The 20,885-nt window shown below is 40.4% G+C and overlaps 1 protein-coding gene and 1 long non-coding RNA gene across 2 annotated transcripts; one reads left to right on the forward strand and one right to left on the reverse strand.

The window, feature by feature from the left end:
- Positions 1-6,549: 6,549 nt before the first annotated feature.
- Positions 6,550-10,099, forward strand: LOC119746373 (cytochrome P450 2J6-like). Its single transcript, XM_038223281.1, has 5 exons — positions 6,550-6,754; positions 7,792-7,940; positions 8,302-9,097; positions 9,357-9,514; positions 9,804-10,099. Exons 1-5 carry the CDS (start codon positions 6,552-6,554, stop codon positions 9,983-9,985), a joined length of 1,488 nt encoding a protein of 495 aa, XP_038079209.1. The 5' UTR covers positions 6,550-6,551; the 3' UTR covers positions 9,986-10,099.
- An 8-nt stretch (positions 10,100-10,107) lies between these two features.
- On the reverse strand, positions 10,108-13,551 carry LOC119746374. Its single transcript, XR_005273735.1, has 3 exons — positions 13,455-13,551; positions 10,400-13,322; positions 10,108-10,268 (listed from the first exon to the last, which is right to left on the reverse strand). It is a non-coding gene; the product is annotated as an uncharacterized LOC119746374 (long non-coding RNA).
- Positions 13,552-20,885: the final 7,334 nt, after the last annotated feature.

Genomic DNA, 20,885 nt, shown 5'->3' on the forward strand with positions numbered 1-20,885 from the left:
GGGGGGGGGAGGGGGCAGGGGGGGGGCAGGGGGAGGGGGTAAAGATCAGGACAAATACTCAAAACTCTCCAAGGTGTTTGAGACACCCATCGAATAATCCGATGACCTTTTGGGATAAAAATTCCATCCAAAGATGATGACCCTGTAGTCCTGTAGCCCATCGCCGAAGGCACAATCTGCCACTTCATAAAACAATGAACACTCAGGGTTTTTTTTTAGGACAAAAGATATTGCTCAAACAGGGGCGGATCCAGGAATTTTTGCAGGGGGAGGGTCAGGCTCCTTAAAAAAATCATGTCCAATTGGTGTGACAGGCGAACATATAGGTAGTTAGTATTACTATAATTGTGATATATTTTGTGTGTGTGTGTGTACAATAACACAAAATAAGACAAGCATGTTTTTGATGTCCGGATTTCCTGATAAATGTTCTTCCGTGACCACCTTCCGCATAACTTTTGATCCTGAATTAGTTGCAGTGATTGCCGGGAAACAATGTGAGTACATCGCACCGGGATTTCATGTTTTAAAATTAAAGTGATAACATTGAAATGGAAACAAATGAGGAATAAAATAAGGGGTGGTTGATCATACTGATATTATGGGTCAGGTTATTTATAAAGGATGGAGCTTTCGCAATATGTATTCTTTAAGCCAAAGAAAGACACCTTTTTAAGTATTAAAAGTGCGTGTATTTGTTTAAGCATTAATCACAATCAGTTGAAACTATTCTGAAATCAGCAGGGAACTTGATATTTTCAGCTCTTCAAAAAAAAAATGCAATCAGATATGACTAGAAAAAGTCCTACCTGATAGCCTGTGCTTTGACAATAAAACTTTCCATGAATGTACAGTGTACTATCCATATAGTGACAATATTTCAACTTTTTTCAAAAACTAAACCAGTCAGTATGAACAATAATTTACTTTTAAGCGTGCGAAATGAAAGTAGAGGCGGAAATAATGTCGGACAGGAATTCCTCATTCCGAACAACAAAACCCTGATATATTTGGGTGATCGGGTACTACCCGATCATTGTTTGGAAATGTTAAGACACACATTTCTTTCTTCCCTTTTTTTCGGACAATAATTATCTGCTACTTTTCTTCTGAACCGTTCAGTAAATGGTATAAACTTGAAACCTTGAACGAACATCAAGACTCCGAGGTGTACCTTTTTTATACTCTGACGTCATAATGACGTCATCAGGTATCCAATTACAAGCGATTTCACTGCAAATAACTCATAACCAAAATGTACAATGATGTTGACACTTTGAAATCTGAGTGACTATACCTTGATAAATATTTCTTATTTTCGAAGACAAAATCGTCTGACCTTTCTTTCCGGGGTTACCGGTAGGTTCAATAAATTTAGGTGAATTCAAAATGCAACAAACAAGCCGCAGAGGGATGAAACCTGGTATGAACATGAACCTTAGTAAGATATTTTACAGCAAATCCTACATCAAATTACAAGCATTTCAGGGCCAAATTTGACAAAATGGTTTGACAGGCGCGGATCCAGAGGGTTGGGTAGGAGGGGGGGGGGGGGGACAACCCCCCCAGCCCCCGCTGTGACACACACACAGATAAATCACAATTATAGCAATATTAATTACCTATATGTTCGCCTGTCATAACAATTGGACATACATTTTTTTAAGAAGCCCCCCTGCAAAAATTCCTGGTTCCGCCCCTGTTTGAGCAATATCTTTTGTCCTAATAAACCTGAGTGTGCATTGTTTTGTGAAGTGGCAGTTTGTGCCTTGGGCGATGGGCTACAGGACTACAGGGTCATCATCTTTGGATGGAATATTTTTCCTCCAAAAGGTCATCGGATTATACCGCAAAAATGAAAAATGATGAAATAAGCTTTATTTCAAAGGGTGTCTCAAACACATTTGAAAGTTGTGAGTATTTGTCCTGATCTTTAGAAGTGGGGGTATTTATCACTGACGCGTATGGCAGTTTATTTGCTGGTCTGCACCCGTAGATATTCATTGGACTACCGCAAATGACTTTGGGTCGTTTCAGGATCGCGACGTCATCAAACGGAAGTTATAATAGGGAGAATTTGAAAGCAGGAGGTCGTGGGTTCGAGTCCCACCCGAGTGATTTTTTTCTTAACTTTCACTCGAGAGGCAACACACTGAGTATACAGTGTATAAACGTCGGTGAAGGGCAAAACCTAATTTGATTGATTTACACTCTAAAAAACTGTAGTGATATTTGAACAGCCGTTTTTTTTACAATAAAAAAAAAACGAGCTAATGTATTTCAAAAGGTGACTTTATAGTGTGCTATCCATACCGACAAGAACCCAAACGATTTTTGTTTTCAAGAACTAGAGAAACTAGTCAGTAGGTTGACAATTTATTTTTGAGAGCGCCCAATGGAAGTAGTAGCGGAGATATTGCCAGACAGGAATTCCTCATTTTTATTGCCTTGAAATTTGACCTCACAAAACCGTGGTCTGCAACCGCACCAACCGTTTACATTAAGAGCTGATTTAAAATAGCTCGATAATTTACAAAAGTATTTGAAATTAACTTGTTCAGACGGGCTTTGATTAATGCATGTAAATTATCGAGCTAATGTATTTCAACTCCAAAGTGGTCGTTGGGAAAAGGCTGAAAAAAACCCTCTGGTTCGGAAATTAGCCCGCTCGTTTTGCTATTGGCAAACGTGTATCAGTATCAGAGTCAATTGAAATCTAACATTTTGTCCATGAAAATGAAAATCTTTGTATTTTTTTCAGTCCTAAAGCAACTACATTTCACAAGCACACAAAGATTGGGAACTATCAAGCCTACCACCGCGCTCACTGTTAGAGAATCATTTAATCAGCAACATTCAACAAAATCTGAATACCGCATTGATTCAAATACATTGTACAGAAAACAACAAATTTCTTCAGAAGAAAATTGATTGCTTCAAACACTCACCCAGCAAAATCTTGTTCTTGCAGTAAGTTCTGTCTCTGGTTGACGTCCGAAGGTGGTGATGACCTGTGGTTGATGTGAGGAGTGAGAAGGCCCCAAATGCCTTAAATAGTGTCATCGATTTTCTGAGCAGTGACTAAAAACTCGGACCTGGTTTGTGATTGCATGGCTCCTGTGCGCTGTCAATCACACATCACCGACTCACTTTATATTAATGATACGAAAAGCAATGTTAATGTCGTTGAAGCTATAAAGTCACCATAAACACTAGTCACCGAGATTGAAATGACCGCTTCTTATTGGTGGATATTGTTTTGATGTCGGTGACACATCCAAACATGAGATTTGTGATTGACACGCACAACCTGTCAGTCACAGACCACTCACTTGTGGTCACCGACATGTCGTCACCGACTTGTCACCGACAAACTGTGATTGGTGGATAGACAAGTGACGTATACACTGGCCGTGATTCATGTACAGTTGGCGCTTTAGTCTATTAAACTACAGTTGGCGCTTTAGTCTATTAAACTGTGTGGATATATTCGGGATTATAATTATGAGGAATTAAGTCGTACTCAAGCCAGCGGAGAAACTTGGGTTTAACTAAGGGTATGGCCCTTGGGATGCGTTATTTGTTTCAAAAGCTGCACTAAATGCAAAATAAACGTATTATTAAAACAGTTAATGTTTTAATTCAGGTTTTCAAACTGGAGCGGGGGGGGGGGGGGGGAGGGGGAGCTTCCACTGGGGGTGGGGGTACATGTGCCCCGTGTCCCCGTAGTTATGCCCCTGAGGTAGGCTTTGCTCTTTGATTGGGACTTTGAGGAAATAAACTAAAGTTAAATAAACTTCCATGAACTTTACGCATCATATACGGCCCTTGTATAAATTGTGTCTTGAATGTGGAAAAGGTTTTTTACACTTACAATCAGCTCGAATTGACCAGTCGGTATCTGCCTCCATTTATCAGTGACTTTGTACCAACTAGTCTTTTTGCTTGGAAGATCCAGGCCCACAAGGCAGAAAAATCAGCATTCTGGCGGTTCACGATCGCCTGTGTAATTAGCCGCGCCGATTTCTCATTCAACTCAATACCGCACTAACCCTCAGCGAACGCGGCTTTACATGATGCCACTAGTTTCGTTTTTGAGCAGTAAATCCCATAGCAAGGCCTGTCAGCGCCAACCTACATTGCTCTCATGTATCGCAGTCTAAAGGTACCTTAACATAGATGGATTTGGACAAACTATAGCTTGTTGTAAAGCTGATAAATAGGCTACCAAGCTGGCAAATCGGCAAATAGACTTGAAACTTTTGTAGAAAACCCTAGATGTAGTACATGATGACACTATTCTCTTTTTTTTGCGCAATAAATTCCGTAGCAAGGCCTTTCAGCGCCAATGCGCATGGCTTCCATGTATCGCAGTGTAAATGTTAAATCTTAACATAAATGGTTATGGACAAGCTACAGCTTGTTGGTAAGCTGATGAATATGCCAACAAGCTGGCAAATCGGCAAGGTTTTAAACTTGAAACTGTTGGAGTAAACGCCAGATGTAGAACATGATGCCACTATTCTCGTTTTTGTGCAATAAATTCCGTAGAAAGGCCTTTCAGCGTCAACGCGCATGGCTCTCATGTATCGCAGTCTAAAGGTTCCTTAACATAAATGGTTCTCGACAACTATAGCTTGTTAGTAAGCTGATGAATAGGCCAACAAGCTGGCAAATCGGGGGGTTTCAGACTTGAAGGTACATGATGCCACTAGTTTTGGTTTTTGTGCAGTAAATCCCATAGCAAGCCCTGTCAGCGCCAACCCGTATGGCTCTCATGTATCGCAGTCTAAAACATGGATGATTCTGGTCAAACTATAGCTTGTTGGAAAGCTGATGAATTGGCCAATAGCTGGCAAATCGGCAAGGTTTCAATATGGCCGCCACCTATGGAAAGCCGTGCTGGACAGAGAAGGAAATATTTTGATTTAGACAGTATTCGACTGTTTATATAGAGGATTTTGAATGAAATTTGGTTAGATTATCAGTTCATTTCTGCCCAGCACGGCTTTATATAACTGATAGGAACGTTCTATTTGCGTTCCAGATGCTTTAGTTGATGGGACTGGCAAATCTAATAAAATCCTCCAAAACAGTTTAATTGGGGTATAATCCCTTATAAACAATTATAAACTGACATTTACCAAATTCAAAGACAAGTATAACGACTGGTATAACCACGTTTGAAAGTACGAAGTTTAAAATTTGAAGTATGACGGTTAAACGTTAAACCACAACGTTTGCCTGTCGTTTGAGCCACGACGTTTGCCTGTCGTTTTAGAAAACCATAGGTTAATTAACTTGGGGTTAGCTTTGTTATCTATTCTTTAACCTTGTACTTTGGCTGGATTTGTTCACGACCACGAGTCAGACATACCACTCACGGCATTTCCAACTATTAAAGCTCTGTTCCCATATCTTTCATTGATTTCCCGTATACTGTATAGCTCTCAGCCGAAGTAGTCCCCGTAAACGTTCAAGTCGGGATTGTAGGCGGATGTAAAACGAATTTCACAGAACTACAAGTAAGCACGTTAGAAGAGTACGGAATGCATAGACATTCATATAAAACCTCGTAGTATTTGAAAAGTGGCTGTTTTCCCTTGTGCAAAAAATGATTACCTTCTGGACAAAAAGTTTCGCCAAAATAATGATAATGTATGTATAGTAATTAAGTGACCTAGTTTCGTCATACATCTGTTAAACTCGCAATGGACTGAAGTTCACGTATGTTGTATAATCAATGTACAAGGTACAAGTACCACCTTTATTGCTTGAATATATTGCTATACAACTTGTTTCTGTTTGCAAATCTCATACACCTGTTATTTCGAAAGGAGATATGAGTCAATGCGTTATCAACTGGATTTCAACATTTCTTGTTTAAGACTAGATACATCGAGTATAGAGGTGACATTTTCCAGCATCCTTTCATTTGCAGATCGACGATCATTGTGCCACTCACAACGCCTTCTGTGCTAACTCTACGATCTTCATTTCAGCATACTGAAGTAAGATTAAACTAGAAAACAAAATTAAACTAGACTAGGCACCATATGGTTTGCTTGGTGCTGCTGGGTGATATGGACATGTACATATAATAATAATAATAATAATTACTCTTTTGGCTGCAGTAGGGTGACTTTCCCATAGACTTGTGCACAAACCTAAACTGTCACCTAACCCAAGTTTACCTTATTTTTTTTTCCACGAAATTTAGTATTTATACTAATTGGACCATGAGGAATCGATCTAGATGGTTTTCGACAGCAAAATTCCTTGTCCTAAGGGTCGTTTTCATAAAAGGGCGACAGTTATTTTGTCGCCTCAATAAGGTGTATCGCCCTATTGTGGACAGAGTTCGCAAAACCTGTCGCCCTATTACAGTAATAGTAGTAATAATATAATGTGCTTTCTGTTAGTTTCAGTTGTTGTAGTGGCTAGACGACTGTAAACAGCCGTCAATTGAGGTTGCTGACTAATCATGTTGACAGGATGATCGATTAAAAATGCGTATAATTATTGATTTTGTTTTTCTTGTAGTATTCGACATGGGGCTGTTTAGTATGATCGACATTCTCAATACGCGTACACTGCTGATCGGCATCGTGGTATTTCTGGTCTTGTTCCGGACCCTTCGTCGACCACGCAACCTACCCCCAGGGCCGTGGAAGTGGCCTATACTCGGCAACCTCCCTCAACTGATGACGGCAAAAGACACAATGTTTGAGTTCTTTTCAAAACAGTCGAAAAGGTAAGTGGTAGAGTGAACTTTAGTTTACTGTACGCATAGACACTTCATGAGATACCAGGAAACCATGGAATCCCGCAAAATCTCCACACCTGTCAAAGACATGCTACGAAGTATGTGAAACCCCATAGAGAGTAAAAAGGCAACACATGTAGGGACGAAAAGGCTTACAATGGGCGTGCCGTGTATCTACCAAAGTTGTGCTGATGTGTTTTCGAGTGAAATATTTTGGTAACTATAAAGGTGACTGTAAAGGCTTTAGTGGCTTTCAATCGAATCAATTAGAAAAGTTCGAAATAGAAAAATGATAATCAACATAATATGGTTTACATTCAGAAAATAAACGAAACGCAGTTCCAGGTTTCCCTACAAAAATGTTCGAACCCAGATGAACAGGAACACCTTTGTAGCTGTCTTAATCTTTCGCTTGCATGGCTGTTTTTTTTATCGATTTTTTTCAAGGGTTTCGTCCAAATCAAATATAAACATGGTCTGAACTCCTACTGACACCAATCGCTTTAGGCAGTAGACTGGTTCCCAGTCCCTCCATCATCGATTCATGGCAATAAGCAATAGCATATAGGCATTTCCACAATGTAACGAATATTCGGAACTATCGGCCTCTTACGTGCGGGACAGAGTGAAGACCGTTGGTTCATTCCAACTTTGTGGATAATTTTCCCCAGAGATTTAAATGCCGTGGGTGCATGTACAATTAATCCTCACGTCGTTTACATTTTATAGTAGCAGCATGCATGCACACCCAACCTTCAGGTTAACTGTGACTGGCGTGCACTCACATTTAACTGCATGGGCACATGCAAAGGGCTCACAATACTGATGAGTAAAGGGCAAAGTTCCTCAAACAACGGAAGGTTATGTTTCTAATCTAAAGTTTAAGAAAGAAAACCTTCAAACCTAATGCATGTTTCGAAAAGAGAGACCCATATAATTACGAATTGACGGATGTGCTATGCGGTGTGATTGCAGTCTAGTTTGATAAATAGAAGAGTTGTAACTGACCGATTGTATTTCTGCAGGCACGGCAGTATAATACATGTCGATGGTGGTGGCATATCTATGGTAGTTCTCCACGGGTATGACACAGTGAAAAAGGCATTCTCTCAATATCAACTCAGCGCCAGACCTGTGGTGTATATCACCAACAAGATTTTTCCAAACTCAATAGGTGAGACTGGTATCACAACAACAATAATATTACCCGTTTCAACTTAAAAGTAAAACATTTACTTTTTGAGACATTATGGGCGAAATAGCAGATCGCTGTTTGGAGTGGGTAATTTCTTGTACGTTAACACTGTAATAATGGGGGTGTAAGGCATTTAAAAATCCGTTGGGGTGTCTTGTTATATGTAAAGGGCATGAGGATGATTTGGGAATGTTTTTTTTTTGGGGGGGGGGGGACAGGCTGTAAAGACTTTGGCTATTTTATTGTTCACTTGAATAGACCGCTGCCATCAGTGTTCAATCAAATGAGTAAACAAAAAGGCAAATTGAACATTGTTTTGGTCTTTTTTTTCTCTGTGAAGGCGTTCTTGATTCTTCTGGCGAGGAGTGGGTAGAAATCCGTCGTTTTTGCATGACCGTGCTTCGAGGTCTCGGGGTTGGCAAATCAAGCTTCGAGCAGAACATTTCCGCTGAAGCGGACATCCTCATGGAGGAAATCGGCAAACAGAACGGCAAGGCCTTCGATCCCCAAAACGTGGTAGGTTACGCCGTATCTAACGTCATCTGCTCGGTAGTGTTCGGTAAAAGATTCCAGTACGATGATCCGGCATTCCAACGCCTCTTGGAGGTTGTATCGGAACACGTCACCCAGGGAAGATCCGGGGGCGTGTTTGAAACGTCCCCCATATTTTCCAAGTTGACCATGCTGCCCGTGGTGCGCCGATATGTACGTGCAGTCAAAAATTTCTACAATTACATCTATGGGCTCGTAGGGGAACATACTCACGAAAAGGACCCTCGGGATTTCATCGATGTTTTCCTGAATGAAAAGGAGAAGAAAGATAAACAGGGCACTGAGTCCCTGGCGCTGCAGAGCGAGAACTTGCCACGCATTGTTAGCGACCTGTTCAATGCTGGATCGGAGACCACTGCCACCACAATCCGTTGGGCGATACTTTACATGATGGCCTACCCTGAGGTACAGGCTCGGGTCCAGAAGGAGTTGGATGACGCCACTTGTCGTAATCGAATGCCGAGAATCGCTGACAAGCCTGAGCTGCCCTTCACCGAGGCAGTGCTTTGTGAGATTCAACGCATTAATACCGTCGTACCAATGGCCATACCTCATCTGTGTTCCGAGGATACGACATTAATGGGGTAAGTGTTCAGTTCACGGGATAGTTTGTGGTATGGTTGTGGTATGGTTGTGATGGTTGTGACGGCCCATGGACCATATCACAACAGACTATTGTGTTCTTTAATTGGGTACGGTATTGTTTCTAAAAGTGTTGTGAGTCCGTAAGAAAGCATATGTAACACCCTTACACTTTTCTCCAAAGTTCGTGAATGTGAACACTGTAGTTCTTCGAAGAATCGTTTGGTTTCATAAATTAGTTGTTTACTGTGTTGTGAATAGGTACAACATACCGAAGGGAACGATGGTATTCTCAAACTTGTGGCACAACCACTCTGATCCCTCTGTATGGGAGGAGCCGCAGAGCTTTCGACCGGAGCGATTTCTTGACAAAGACGGGAAGTTTCAATCTCGTGAGGAGCTCACATCATTTGGAATAGGTAAATGAACATAAGTGGTTGTCTCAAGGCAGACTTAGCTGGAATATAACTGGCTACTTTGGCTAACGAGTTCAACAAACTGAGAGGTTAATAAAATAAATAAGGCAAAAGAAAGTGACTTCGAGCTTGAATGTATGCGCTCTGGTCAAAGTTGGTGCTACAAAATTGCAAATGATTAATATCAATGGCACATTTTCAATATGCCCGACTCAGAGTTAGATAAATAATTACGTCTGCAATTAATTCATTTGTGATTTTCCTCAACAATCTTTCTCGATTACAAATCCAGGTCGCCGCGCCTGTATTGGAGAGCATCTTGCGAGACAAGAGCTCTTTGTCTTCTTTACACACTTGCTGCATCACTTCAGCTTTAAGAACCCCGACGACACAACTCCGGTATCCGTCAAAGCAGTCGATGGGATTGTGTTGGCACCGGAAGACTACAACGTGTGCTTCATTGCAAGAGATTAAAAGAATAGTTTCCCTGAAATGTCCGCTCGTCCCTACAAGAGTGGTAACGAGTCACTGTTTTTGTGACTGTAGTCGAGTCAAGTTTTTTTTCAGGAAATAACTCGAGTCGAGTCATTTTAATGTGGTGGTCTACCCTATTATAATTGTAGGGCTGGGGTCCGTCCTTGATTAAACACGGATGAAACTGGACACCAGTCAATCACTTCTCGATCACTACGGTTTATTACCAATCGGATGCTTGGTCAATCATAGAGGTAGGAATAGAAAACCCCAAAACAAAACCCTGTAACAGAAAAATAAGTATTGCCTATTGATTACATAATACACAGTTTCATAATAATATCTGGGTTCTAGACACACTTTTAGTTCAATAATTGTCTTCAAAAATAATAATAAATATATATAAAACCTTACCCCAGGGTCAGTCAGTCCAAAATGTTAGGATGTCTCAATGCATGTACATGGAGTGGTGTACATTCGGTATTCCTGGAACTTAAGTCCCCCGAAATTATAGGAAGCAGGGTTATCATTCCTGAGTTCCTGACAGTGACATTAGCGTACAGCATTCTCCTACATGTATGTGTCCGAATTTCTCATCGATTGCCCACTCGAGCTCTCCGCAAAATGATTTCTCATTGAGGGACGGTCCCTCCGCACGCAATAGCGCGCGGTGTCATAGAGATAAACGATAAACACGCCATACACAATGGCGGTGTCCTGTTATATCGGGACTCCCACAACTTCCCTGCTTTTATGCCATGCGACCCGAATGGCACGTACATAAGCATCACAATGACCCAAGGAGATATGTACATCAGTTTACATTAGTTACAATCAATAACCTTTAAAACAAGCAATGGGGGTAATAGATATCTTCAATAATCTGAACGTTTGAGTTTGGGATACTCGGACCAGCCCCTGTGGTCACATTTGTAATTAAAAGTAAGCTCAAATGAAAAGCTATAGAAACTCTCTCTCTGTTCCTTTCAAGTGAAAAACACATAATTTAAAGGTACACATCAGTCCTTACTTTACTGTTACAAGCTTTAACTTCTAGCTATAGTAAAGATATTATCTTGTTTTCTGTATAGAATACAGTGTTTAAAGAAAACTGGTGTCAACAAGAAGTTACAATGTTGTACTTCCAATACTCCAAACTGTGTTAAACAGATTTCAGAAGAATTCAAACTCGCTCTTCAACTTGTTCACAGTATAAGAAAACAAAATGCTTCCTATAAGATATTGGAAAACGTTAGCATAGCAATATAGCTAGCACACTATCAAAATATTTTGTAAACCAACAACTTTGTTATAGTAACAATAAAACATGAACAAGTAGCAAGCTACAGGGTGCCAGGCTGGTCAAACCATGTCCTATAATAGGAGTACCAGGACCCATTACTTAACTCGATCGTCAAGCAGAATTAATGATAAATAATTAGGTAATTGCATTTGGCCGGCAACCCCAAAGTCTCGTACGACGTTCAGAGGGCCTCAATCCAAACTCCTCTGGACTTTGGGTGAACATGTGTGTTCCAACTACAGGTAGTGTACAGGTGCAACTTGGCCTATGAGCTATGTAAGATCCAATTTGACTCGCTCCCTTAATCGAACTGAAATTACAGATTACAGGAGGTTTGTTTTCAACCTCGTCAACATTTGGAACAACGACCAAAATTGAATCCTCATCAGATGAGCACTCACTCTCATCATTAAAATCAGAATTTTCATCACAAATACAAGGTGAACATGAATGTCGACAATCATCAACAGAACTCTCTGTCAAAATCACAAAGTCATCACCATGGGGTTTGTTCAAAGTACTGGAATCATTTACCTCATCAAGAGGGTAGTACGCAGGCTCATCCAGTGGGTTCCCTGCTTTTTCCTCTGTCCTAAGTTCAAGCAGAATATTTATATTGGATTGCAGATCATCTAACTGCTCATTAATTTGTTGCTGCTGCAAAACCAAAATGTTTACTAACTCGATTAAGTATTTCTGACTTTCGAGTAGTGGTAACAGACCATCATGGTCACTTGAACCAAAGTGATCTACATCTATGTCACAATCAGATATAATTGCTGGGCCATATGGACTACACTTTGCCCTTTCTACAACAGGTGGGTCTCTTTCCCAACTTGATTGATCACATTTCAAATCTTGAATTTGCTGAGGCCCTGGACAACTGATACCTTTCAGTGCTCCAACAATAGTATCAATAAAGGCTCTATGAGATTCCACAACAACATTTACCAAGACCTCATTTGTGGCCATAATTCAAACCAAAGTTATTAGCTTCAAAGCTATACAAGAATCTCAGCTGATGTAAACACAATCAGGGCCAAATTCAAATACAAAATGTCACATGTCTACAATAAGACTAGATGCAATATATGCAATCAAAATGTGTACGCTTAACAGGAAAAATCCAGTCAAAACATAAGGAAAAAGCCTAGCCATGAAAGTGAACTATTCACTGACCACAAAATATGTCTCTACAAGGTCCCAAATATTCTGGTGAAATTGCCAAACAAAATCTCACAATGGGTTATTCACAAAACCACTCAACAGTGAGCACAAATATAGTTCTACAAATTTAGAACTAGAATTCCATGCATACAAAGCAGGAAGGTAAAATGTTGACAGATTCCACCTTGGAACAAATTGGACAGAAAAGAGTAGACCCATACAATACAAACAGTCTTCAAATGAGCTGTATACAACAAGGGTCAACAGGGGATGCAAATGCAAAAATTCCCTGGATAGATCAGTGAAAGCGCACAAATACAAAAGAATATTCTAGGCTGCAATTTCTCTGAAAATTTCTGTAGCACACCTTACAAGTAGTACGTGAATACAAAATGTTGGCACTTTCCAACAACACTACACAAAATCTTCTGTTGTGAGCCAAAAAAAAAGTGAGTTTGTCAAAAAGTCTTACATAGCAGGGTTATACATCAATACCCATGGCTGTACACCATGAAAACAAGTTGGCATATGCCAACAATACAAACAGACTTGTGCTCGTCACACAAGTACAACTACATGACAAAATGTCAAAGTGGCCACACCGCCCGGTAATGCCATCATCCAGTCTGACTCTGGGGGTCTCTTTGGTAGAGGTAGCTTGATGACAATAACTCCCAGCATCCTGTCTACGACGCCATTTTTACTGTGGTGGTCTACCCTATTATAATTGTAGGGCTGGGGTCCGTCCTTGATTAAACACGGATGAAACTGGACACCAGTCAATCACTTCTCGATCACTACGGTTTATTTCCAATCGGATGCTTGGTCAATCATAGAGGTAGGAATAGAAAACCCCAAAACAAAACCCTGTAACAGAAAAAATAAGCATTGCCTATTGATTACATAATACACAGTTTCATAATAATATCTGGGTTCTAGACACACTTTTAGTTCAATAATTGTCTTCAAAAATAATAATAAATATATATAAAACCTTACCCCAGGGTCAGTCAGTCCAAAATGTTAGGATGTCTCAATGCATGTACATGGAGTGGTGTACATTCGGTATTCCTGGAACTTAAGTCCCCCGAAATTATAGGAATTTCTCATCGATTGGCCCACTCGAGCTCTCCGCAAAATGATTTCTCATTGAGGGACAGTCCCTCCGCACGCAATAGCGCGCGGTGTCATAGAGATAAACGATAAACACGCCATACACAATGGCGGTGTCCTGTTATATCGGGACTCCCACATTAAAGAAGTGACTCCAGTCGAGTCGAGTTATCAGTTCAATACGGTCGAGTCGAATCGAGTCGAGTCAAATATTTAGCTCGAGTTGTAATCTTTTAATGTGTTTATTATTCAAACCTTGTAACTGCTTTTTAAGCTCTCATGTGTTCAGCACTGGCACCTTTTCACTTTTTTTAAGCTTTTAAATTTGAAATTAATGAATGGTTGCAGTATGAATTGTTAGAATCTCTCACTGTAAATAGTATTATAATTATCTTTCGAAGTTATTGTCAATAAGCCGATGTTTTAGCTACTCGAACTTATGTTTTTATTATTCGAAGATTTAGTTTAAAGTATTGTAGAGAGATCAAAATGAAAATTCAGTCAGTGCTGCACAATTAGATGCTCGTGTAGTTCACATTACATAAACACTAAATTTCGGGGTGACAATCTTGATATACATGTAGAGTAAAAAAGCAGATAGTGAAAAACGTTTATCATAAGCTTTTTCTAAGTACTCAAACTCTGAAAGCATAGATATTTTTATTCACTTCGCTTTGCACAAAAAATCGTGCACTGGTATTTGATCTTGTTGTCAAAGAGTGCTACAACGACTTTCTTAAGCGCCTTGAGCATCTAAGGTGGATCTGGCGCACTATAAATGCTCCATATTACTATTATTATTATTAAAGAGTTATACTTAAATAGAAACCTTCATAAAATTTACTAAATTTAAAGTTATTATTTGATTTGAACGTAAATGATAAAACTGATTCTTTGTTCACCAATGATCATTTTGCCAGCTTTTCCTACTTGCCGGAAAATTGGAACCGAAAATTGTCCATTTAAGAACTCTAAAGAAAGCATAATACTATTGTAATTTTACGAATTGTTATGATATCTGACTGTGCTTTTAATTAACACCGTTGTTTTTTTTCGGATGTTATGGAAGTCGCTTACCTTTTTTCTTTCTTTTTTTTCTTCAGTTTTAGAATATTTTTTTTGCAACAAGTCTCGGGGCTCACCCGGGTCAACCACCACTGAACCTGATCGTGGAGCAGAGTCACTGGTGGAAGCACGTCACGCATGTGTTATTCATTTCCCTAGAACCCACAATTATGGCGGCCGGATAGCGGAAATCTCAAGTGGACTTAAAAGTTTACTTTATTTGAAGTCTAAAGGTAATCATTTATTGGGTTCATTTTGATTTTTGAGGCTATAATTCAAGCCCAACTTTTTTGACTTTTGCAATAACTAAAATCAGTAAGACCCAAACTAAGGCTACGGCCACGGCTATATTAGGGCGTCACGTAAGGGTCGTGATGGCCCGCGGTTGAGTGTTCGATTAGCCCGGCTTGTGCTGCCCTGTCTGCCCAATACACGGTTGAGAAAAACGAACGCACCCACTATTACATGAAAGTGTACAAATAACCATGGAACCGAGCAACCCGTCCGTGTTTTGTGCACAGACGTGTTTTAATACCACTATAATTGTTTGTGGTTGTCAGAGCGGTGGGGGGGGGGGGGGGGGGGGGGGGGAGGGTTATCATTATATTTAATGAATTGCTATGGGGAAAAAAAACCTGGGGGTGACCCCCCCCCCCCAACTGGATGGGGGTTAAAGATAAAGGGGTTTGGATTTTCTTGATTTTGGGGTATTAGAAGGGGCTAAGGGAGAGATGGAGGTAGGTTAGCGCTTGAGGGTATGTTGGTGTTGAGAGATGGCCCTCCATTTCTTAACATCAACATACCCTCAACCGTGACCATCGATTGCCACCCCCCTTCCCCACCAATAACCGAGTTCTGCACGCTTTGCACAGCGCCCCTTTTTGTCTGCAAAAAGTCTAAATGAGAAATTACAAATAGTGCAAAACGGTTTCAAACCCCGGCGATTCAAACAACGCCCGCTTTGTCTAAAAAGGAGGTTAATTTGTACTGCCGCATCTAGTGTCGGATTGGTTGTAGACATTCCCCAGCGCTCTTCAAATTTACCACAGAAGTACAAATCATGTCATGCGTTTCTGCCAGTCTAGGTCTGCAGACACCTTTAAGTCGTAAACCCAATGCAAAGTGGTCTGGCCGCGGCCATGTTAAGGGGAGGGAGTGCCTGTCTTAGATTATTTAAAATCAGAAATCTCGTACTGGTTGGGCTTTATCGGAGGATGCAGGCTTGAGCAATAACTTATGGAATATCAAATGTATTTTACTGAGATTTTGTCCAGTAATTTTTGAATGATGTGTAATATTACGAAATTTGATTTGATAAACATTTACAAACAGTACAAATAATGTGAGCGAAACAACTTAGTGTGTTCATGGAGAAATAAACACATTCTCCATGGTGTGTTCAACCTGAAAAAAAAATATACATTCCAAATGAATGTCATCGTACACAACATAAGTACTCTATAGTTCGTGTGATAAATCACGATTTACAGACTCAATTAAATTACAATTTCGTCCGATAGTTCTTCAAAATGTATATCTTCAAAAGGAGAAACATTGATTAGAGTCCACAATAATTCAATAAGCTGGAGGGAAACAGAGCTTTGAGGTGACAGTCACACATGTCAATACACCGATTTATTCATCTCATCACTTTACATAACTTTGTTAGATTTCTTCAACCTATAGGGTTTCTCCTTTTGGTAGTCTTTGGTAGCGTTATAGAGATAACAGGTTGGCGTCTACAAAGTCTATATATGTACTATGTACTATGGCAAAACCATGTCAACCAATACGAACTGAGTGGGCACCGGCACGGTACGGGTTATCGATGGTCAGACCGAAGCGGGAGCGGCCCGCTACGGTGACCGGGGAGGCAACGGCAACTGGACGGGGCCAGCAAGTGTACCAGGCCGCACTGCAGTTCGAACCAAAGTGTGCATGTGGCGTTATCGAGCCCAAGGTCAATCGAGGCACTCGTGACATATGTTGATAGGCGCCCTTATCAATTGGTGCCCCGTGTCCACAAAAGTGGACATTTGTTTGGCGATATAAATCACGTAAAAATATATGATATTTTACAAAGTAAAGTGTCCACTTACATTCCTGAATCACTACATCAACATAAATTGGCCACCAACTGACCATTACTTAGCGAAAGAAGAATTTCTAAAACAAAATCTAAAGAAACTCACCGCGTACAAAAACCATCTCCAACGCCACAGGCCGATCGATTTTGCATAAACATGCATTAAAAACATGAACAAAAACATCTCAAACTTGAACACCACAGGTCGATGAGCCTGAACATGCATATAAACCATGTACAAAACCATCTCAAACGCCACAGGTCGATTTTTAAACCATGTACAAAAACCATCTCAAGGCGCCACAGGTCGATGCACTCATGCAGATTTAATCCGCGGCCAGTGCCAAACACAGGTCGACTTATTCGTTATAACTCCACAGAAATACATGAAAAAGATTCAGGAACAATAAACCACTGAAGAAGGACCGGGTCCGAATGCTTGAGAATTATTTTGGTAAGCACTACTTTGCCGGAAATTTTCTATACCCCCATAGCCTATAACTTGCATGAAATATGGATAATAATTTATGCACTTAATTCAGACGTAACTAATAATACAAATTAAAGCACGATAAATTTGGCAAAAAGGACACGTAAAACATTCCAAAATTGAAATCAGCCTGTACATAATAAAGAAAAACACACAACAAACTTTTTTATAACGAAACACTTCCAGGCTAAATTATCAACGCTAAGCCAGTGAATGACTTGATCAAGTCTAAACCAGCCTAGTCTGGTTCCCAGACCAAAAGATTCCGACTATTCCTGATGAATCTTAGGTCCGGTAGCCTCCGGTAATATAATGTATTACAATTTACGTCACGTGACTAAAACGGGAGGAATTCCTCCTTTTTCCGAAAATTTTCGAAGTTTGCCGAAGTCGTTTCGTCGACAATTGGATAGCACCCGAGTATTTCCGAGTATATAATATAGGTTTAATTAACTGCTAATTGCTTATTAAATTTATTTTAAATGAGTTGATAATTAAAATTCATTGTTTTCATTTAGAAAACTTGAAATTCAACGACGATTTTGTGCATCAAATATACTCGGAATGTACGGGCGAACTTTTTGATGCGTCATGTACAATTTTGAATTTGACGACCGTTACTGAGATTTTCCAAAACTCGGTCTCCATTCGGCTCCGCCTGCTAACAGTGCTATTTGGTTCCGTAATTTTGAAGATTCCAGATCAACATTACTCAATGTTATCTTACAAAAACATCAAACTGTATTATCATAACTGTATGATATTACGAAGCAAATGATTTATTTAAAGATTTGGTCAGAACATTGAAAGCTACAAGGGATAAAGCGATATCGGAAACGAAGCCGCGCTTTGAAAAAGGGCCATTAATTTCGTCATGTTTATTTTAAGCCACGGAGGCTGCCTGACCTACAATTTAAGACGTGAGCGTCGGGAATAATTGTCAGGTCTGGGAACCAGACTAAAACCAGCCTCGCATGGCGCCTCGTGTGGTACGAAACCCATTTTCCTTCGGATCTTTCTGCTGATGCAGCGTTCGACCTGTGGCGTTTGAGAAAATAACATCGACCGGTACGGTCTTTACAAAAAACTCTTGAATGCCGGTAGACTCTTGGGGCGCTCTATCCGGGTGAGGCGCCCCAAGTTATTTAAGTTTTCAAAGGCGCTTTTGACAGGACCAGCGGGCCGCGGTTCATACGTTTTGTTGTGTGTATCCACTTTTACAAAACATGACAATGTGGACCACATTTCCATCTCTGTGCGTGTGGAATGTACAAATATCCAATTCATGTCAATTTGCAATGGCCATATGATTATTTTATGCCAATTGCAAGGACATAATGAAGAGTTTTGGACGTTTGCTCATCGCAACACTGCGTGTACACGCTCAGTATGTGTGCGCGTGCGTTGTTGAGACACCAAAACAGGCATATCTTTAAAACTGGACAACGTACAAATCTGGGGTGATCAGAACATGAAAGAAGACATCTTCAGCTTTCTATAGAGATGAAGTTTGTCAATGACAATGCTTGGCACATAACGACCAATTTAGTTTGAAAAGACACATCCACGCTTTGTGCTCCTATTCAATAGTGCACATCCACGAAGCGTAAACTAGTTTTTCTAGCACGCATGTCCTTGTGATTTTTTACCACAGCGTCAAAACGAAAGGTTCAACAACCTTGGGGTGACGACATTCATAAAGTTGATAAAAGTTCTCTAAATGCTGATATAAGAAACATGCTAAATGGACAATAAATTCCGACGACCATTTTGGCTTGAAAAAATATAGCCCGTCAGTGTTTTGATTAGTTAGCCCATGGTTAATCCCACAGTTAAGCCACCCACACACGCGCGCGCGCGTATTATTTACATTGTATATAAATGCACATGCCTATTGTGTAACGTGTGTTCTGTAGTGTGTATATGCAGCTGCACCCCGGTATTTGAGCTTATGTCCGTTTGCCTATATCAACCTTTCATTATGTGGTGGTGCAGCCCTGCTGATGCGACGGTCGGCTCATTTACATCTTTTCCAGAAGCACGTGGCAGGCGCTCTCAAATTTCTTACCCGCCGCTTCGGTGTAAATACAACACCTTTGGCTGTATCCGCGTCGGAAGAAAATCAAGAAGATGTCAGAAATGTTGAGAGACAAGATGGAGACGCAGGCTTCCAATCTTCAGTTTCCTCAAGCTTCACTTCACGACTCCGAAATTTCCAAAAACATGGTCTTCATGCAGTTGGGTAAATATCAACATTTTTTTTTTATGGCAATGCTCTCTGACAACCGGGAAAAAAAGTACTAGTACAAAGCCTATAGTTGCAACAACCGTCACTGCGCGCCCTTTCCTATGTGCTCTAGTGGGGCGGACTCTATATGCATTTTTGGGCACACTCTCTCCCAACACATATAGCCTAGGCGGTACTTCAACAAGTTCAAAACCATTTAATGCCATTTTGTCTGACCCTTTTAGGGGTGGGTCATGACGCTAAAAAATGGGGGGCTGCGCCGGCAAAAGAACGATTCCGATAATTTCACCTTTTTTATTCTTTTCTGCATTTGACCAGCTCACCCATAGAGCTGCTCACCCAAGTGAAAATAAAATAATTCAAGAATTTCGCCATTGCTGGGAGTTGGCCATATTTTTAAACAGTAAGGGGCAAATGGCGTAAACAAACAAAAAATCGGCTGGAACAGGCAATAGTTTTTTTCAATCCAATAGGCCAAAGATGGGCAATTTCTAAAGGTTGGCGTTATACACTTCAGTCATTGTTCTGCATCCCACTTTTACGGAGATTGTACATTATGAGGCCGTTGAAAGAAACAGCGTTGATGCGAAATCAAATCCCTTTTGCTATAATGGCCTGGAATTACAACATTCAAAGCATTTTGCGTCTGTTAGGGGATTTCAAATTCCTGCTCTTAATAGTGGCCGTTTCTGTGTTATCCTCTTGGTCGGAAATCCTCTCAAATATTTCCTTGTTCGTATTTTACCCATATAATCCGAGAGTCCATTGAGGTCTCTCACAAAAGGTTTAATGGCGGCAGCGAGTAGGTGGGGTGTCCAACCTTAAAAACCGCAATTCTTAAGTGTTATACCCGTGCGTCTGGGAGGGGACACCGCCTAATTTTTTTTTGTATGTCTAAGTTCATTAGAACGATCGTTCCAACACCAAACAGTCATGAATGAGTCTGCTTTTGCAGAATTTCAACTTACGAATAAAAAATCCCGTGCAAAATTCACTTAAGAACGGCAAGTTAATTGCCGATTTCTTAAAAAGTATTACGCAATGCACACCAAAGCATCGCTACCCACGTACTGCATTGCAAAACCACTGCAATGTAACATAGTGTAATATACGACATTATGCATTAATATTAGGCCGGCCCAAATATTCGAGATTGTCATGATTTTGCGAATTACGCAATAATGCAACCTATCACGTTATTAAGAAATAAATGTCCGCGTTAATATGGCCCAGTTAGTCAATTCTCATGGCATTTAGATTTTTTTGACGATGTATCAAAGCCTACCTGATACATGAATGGACTGTAAAGCAGACTCACTCATGGCGGAGCCTGAATTATTAAAGAGAGATACATAATACGAAGAAGGCCTGAAAGCAAGCAAAAGATTTAGGATTTATGATATGGCGAACATTTTAGTATGCCGGGGA

This window comes from Patiria miniata, unplaced genomic scaffold, assembly GCF_015706575.1.
Source record: "Patiria miniata isolate m_02_andy unplaced genomic scaffold, ASM1570657v1 HiC_scaffold_7, whole genome shotgun sequence".
Lineage (NCBI taxonomy): Eukaryota > Metazoa > Echinodermata > Asteroidea > Valvatida > Asterinidae > Patiria > Patiria miniata.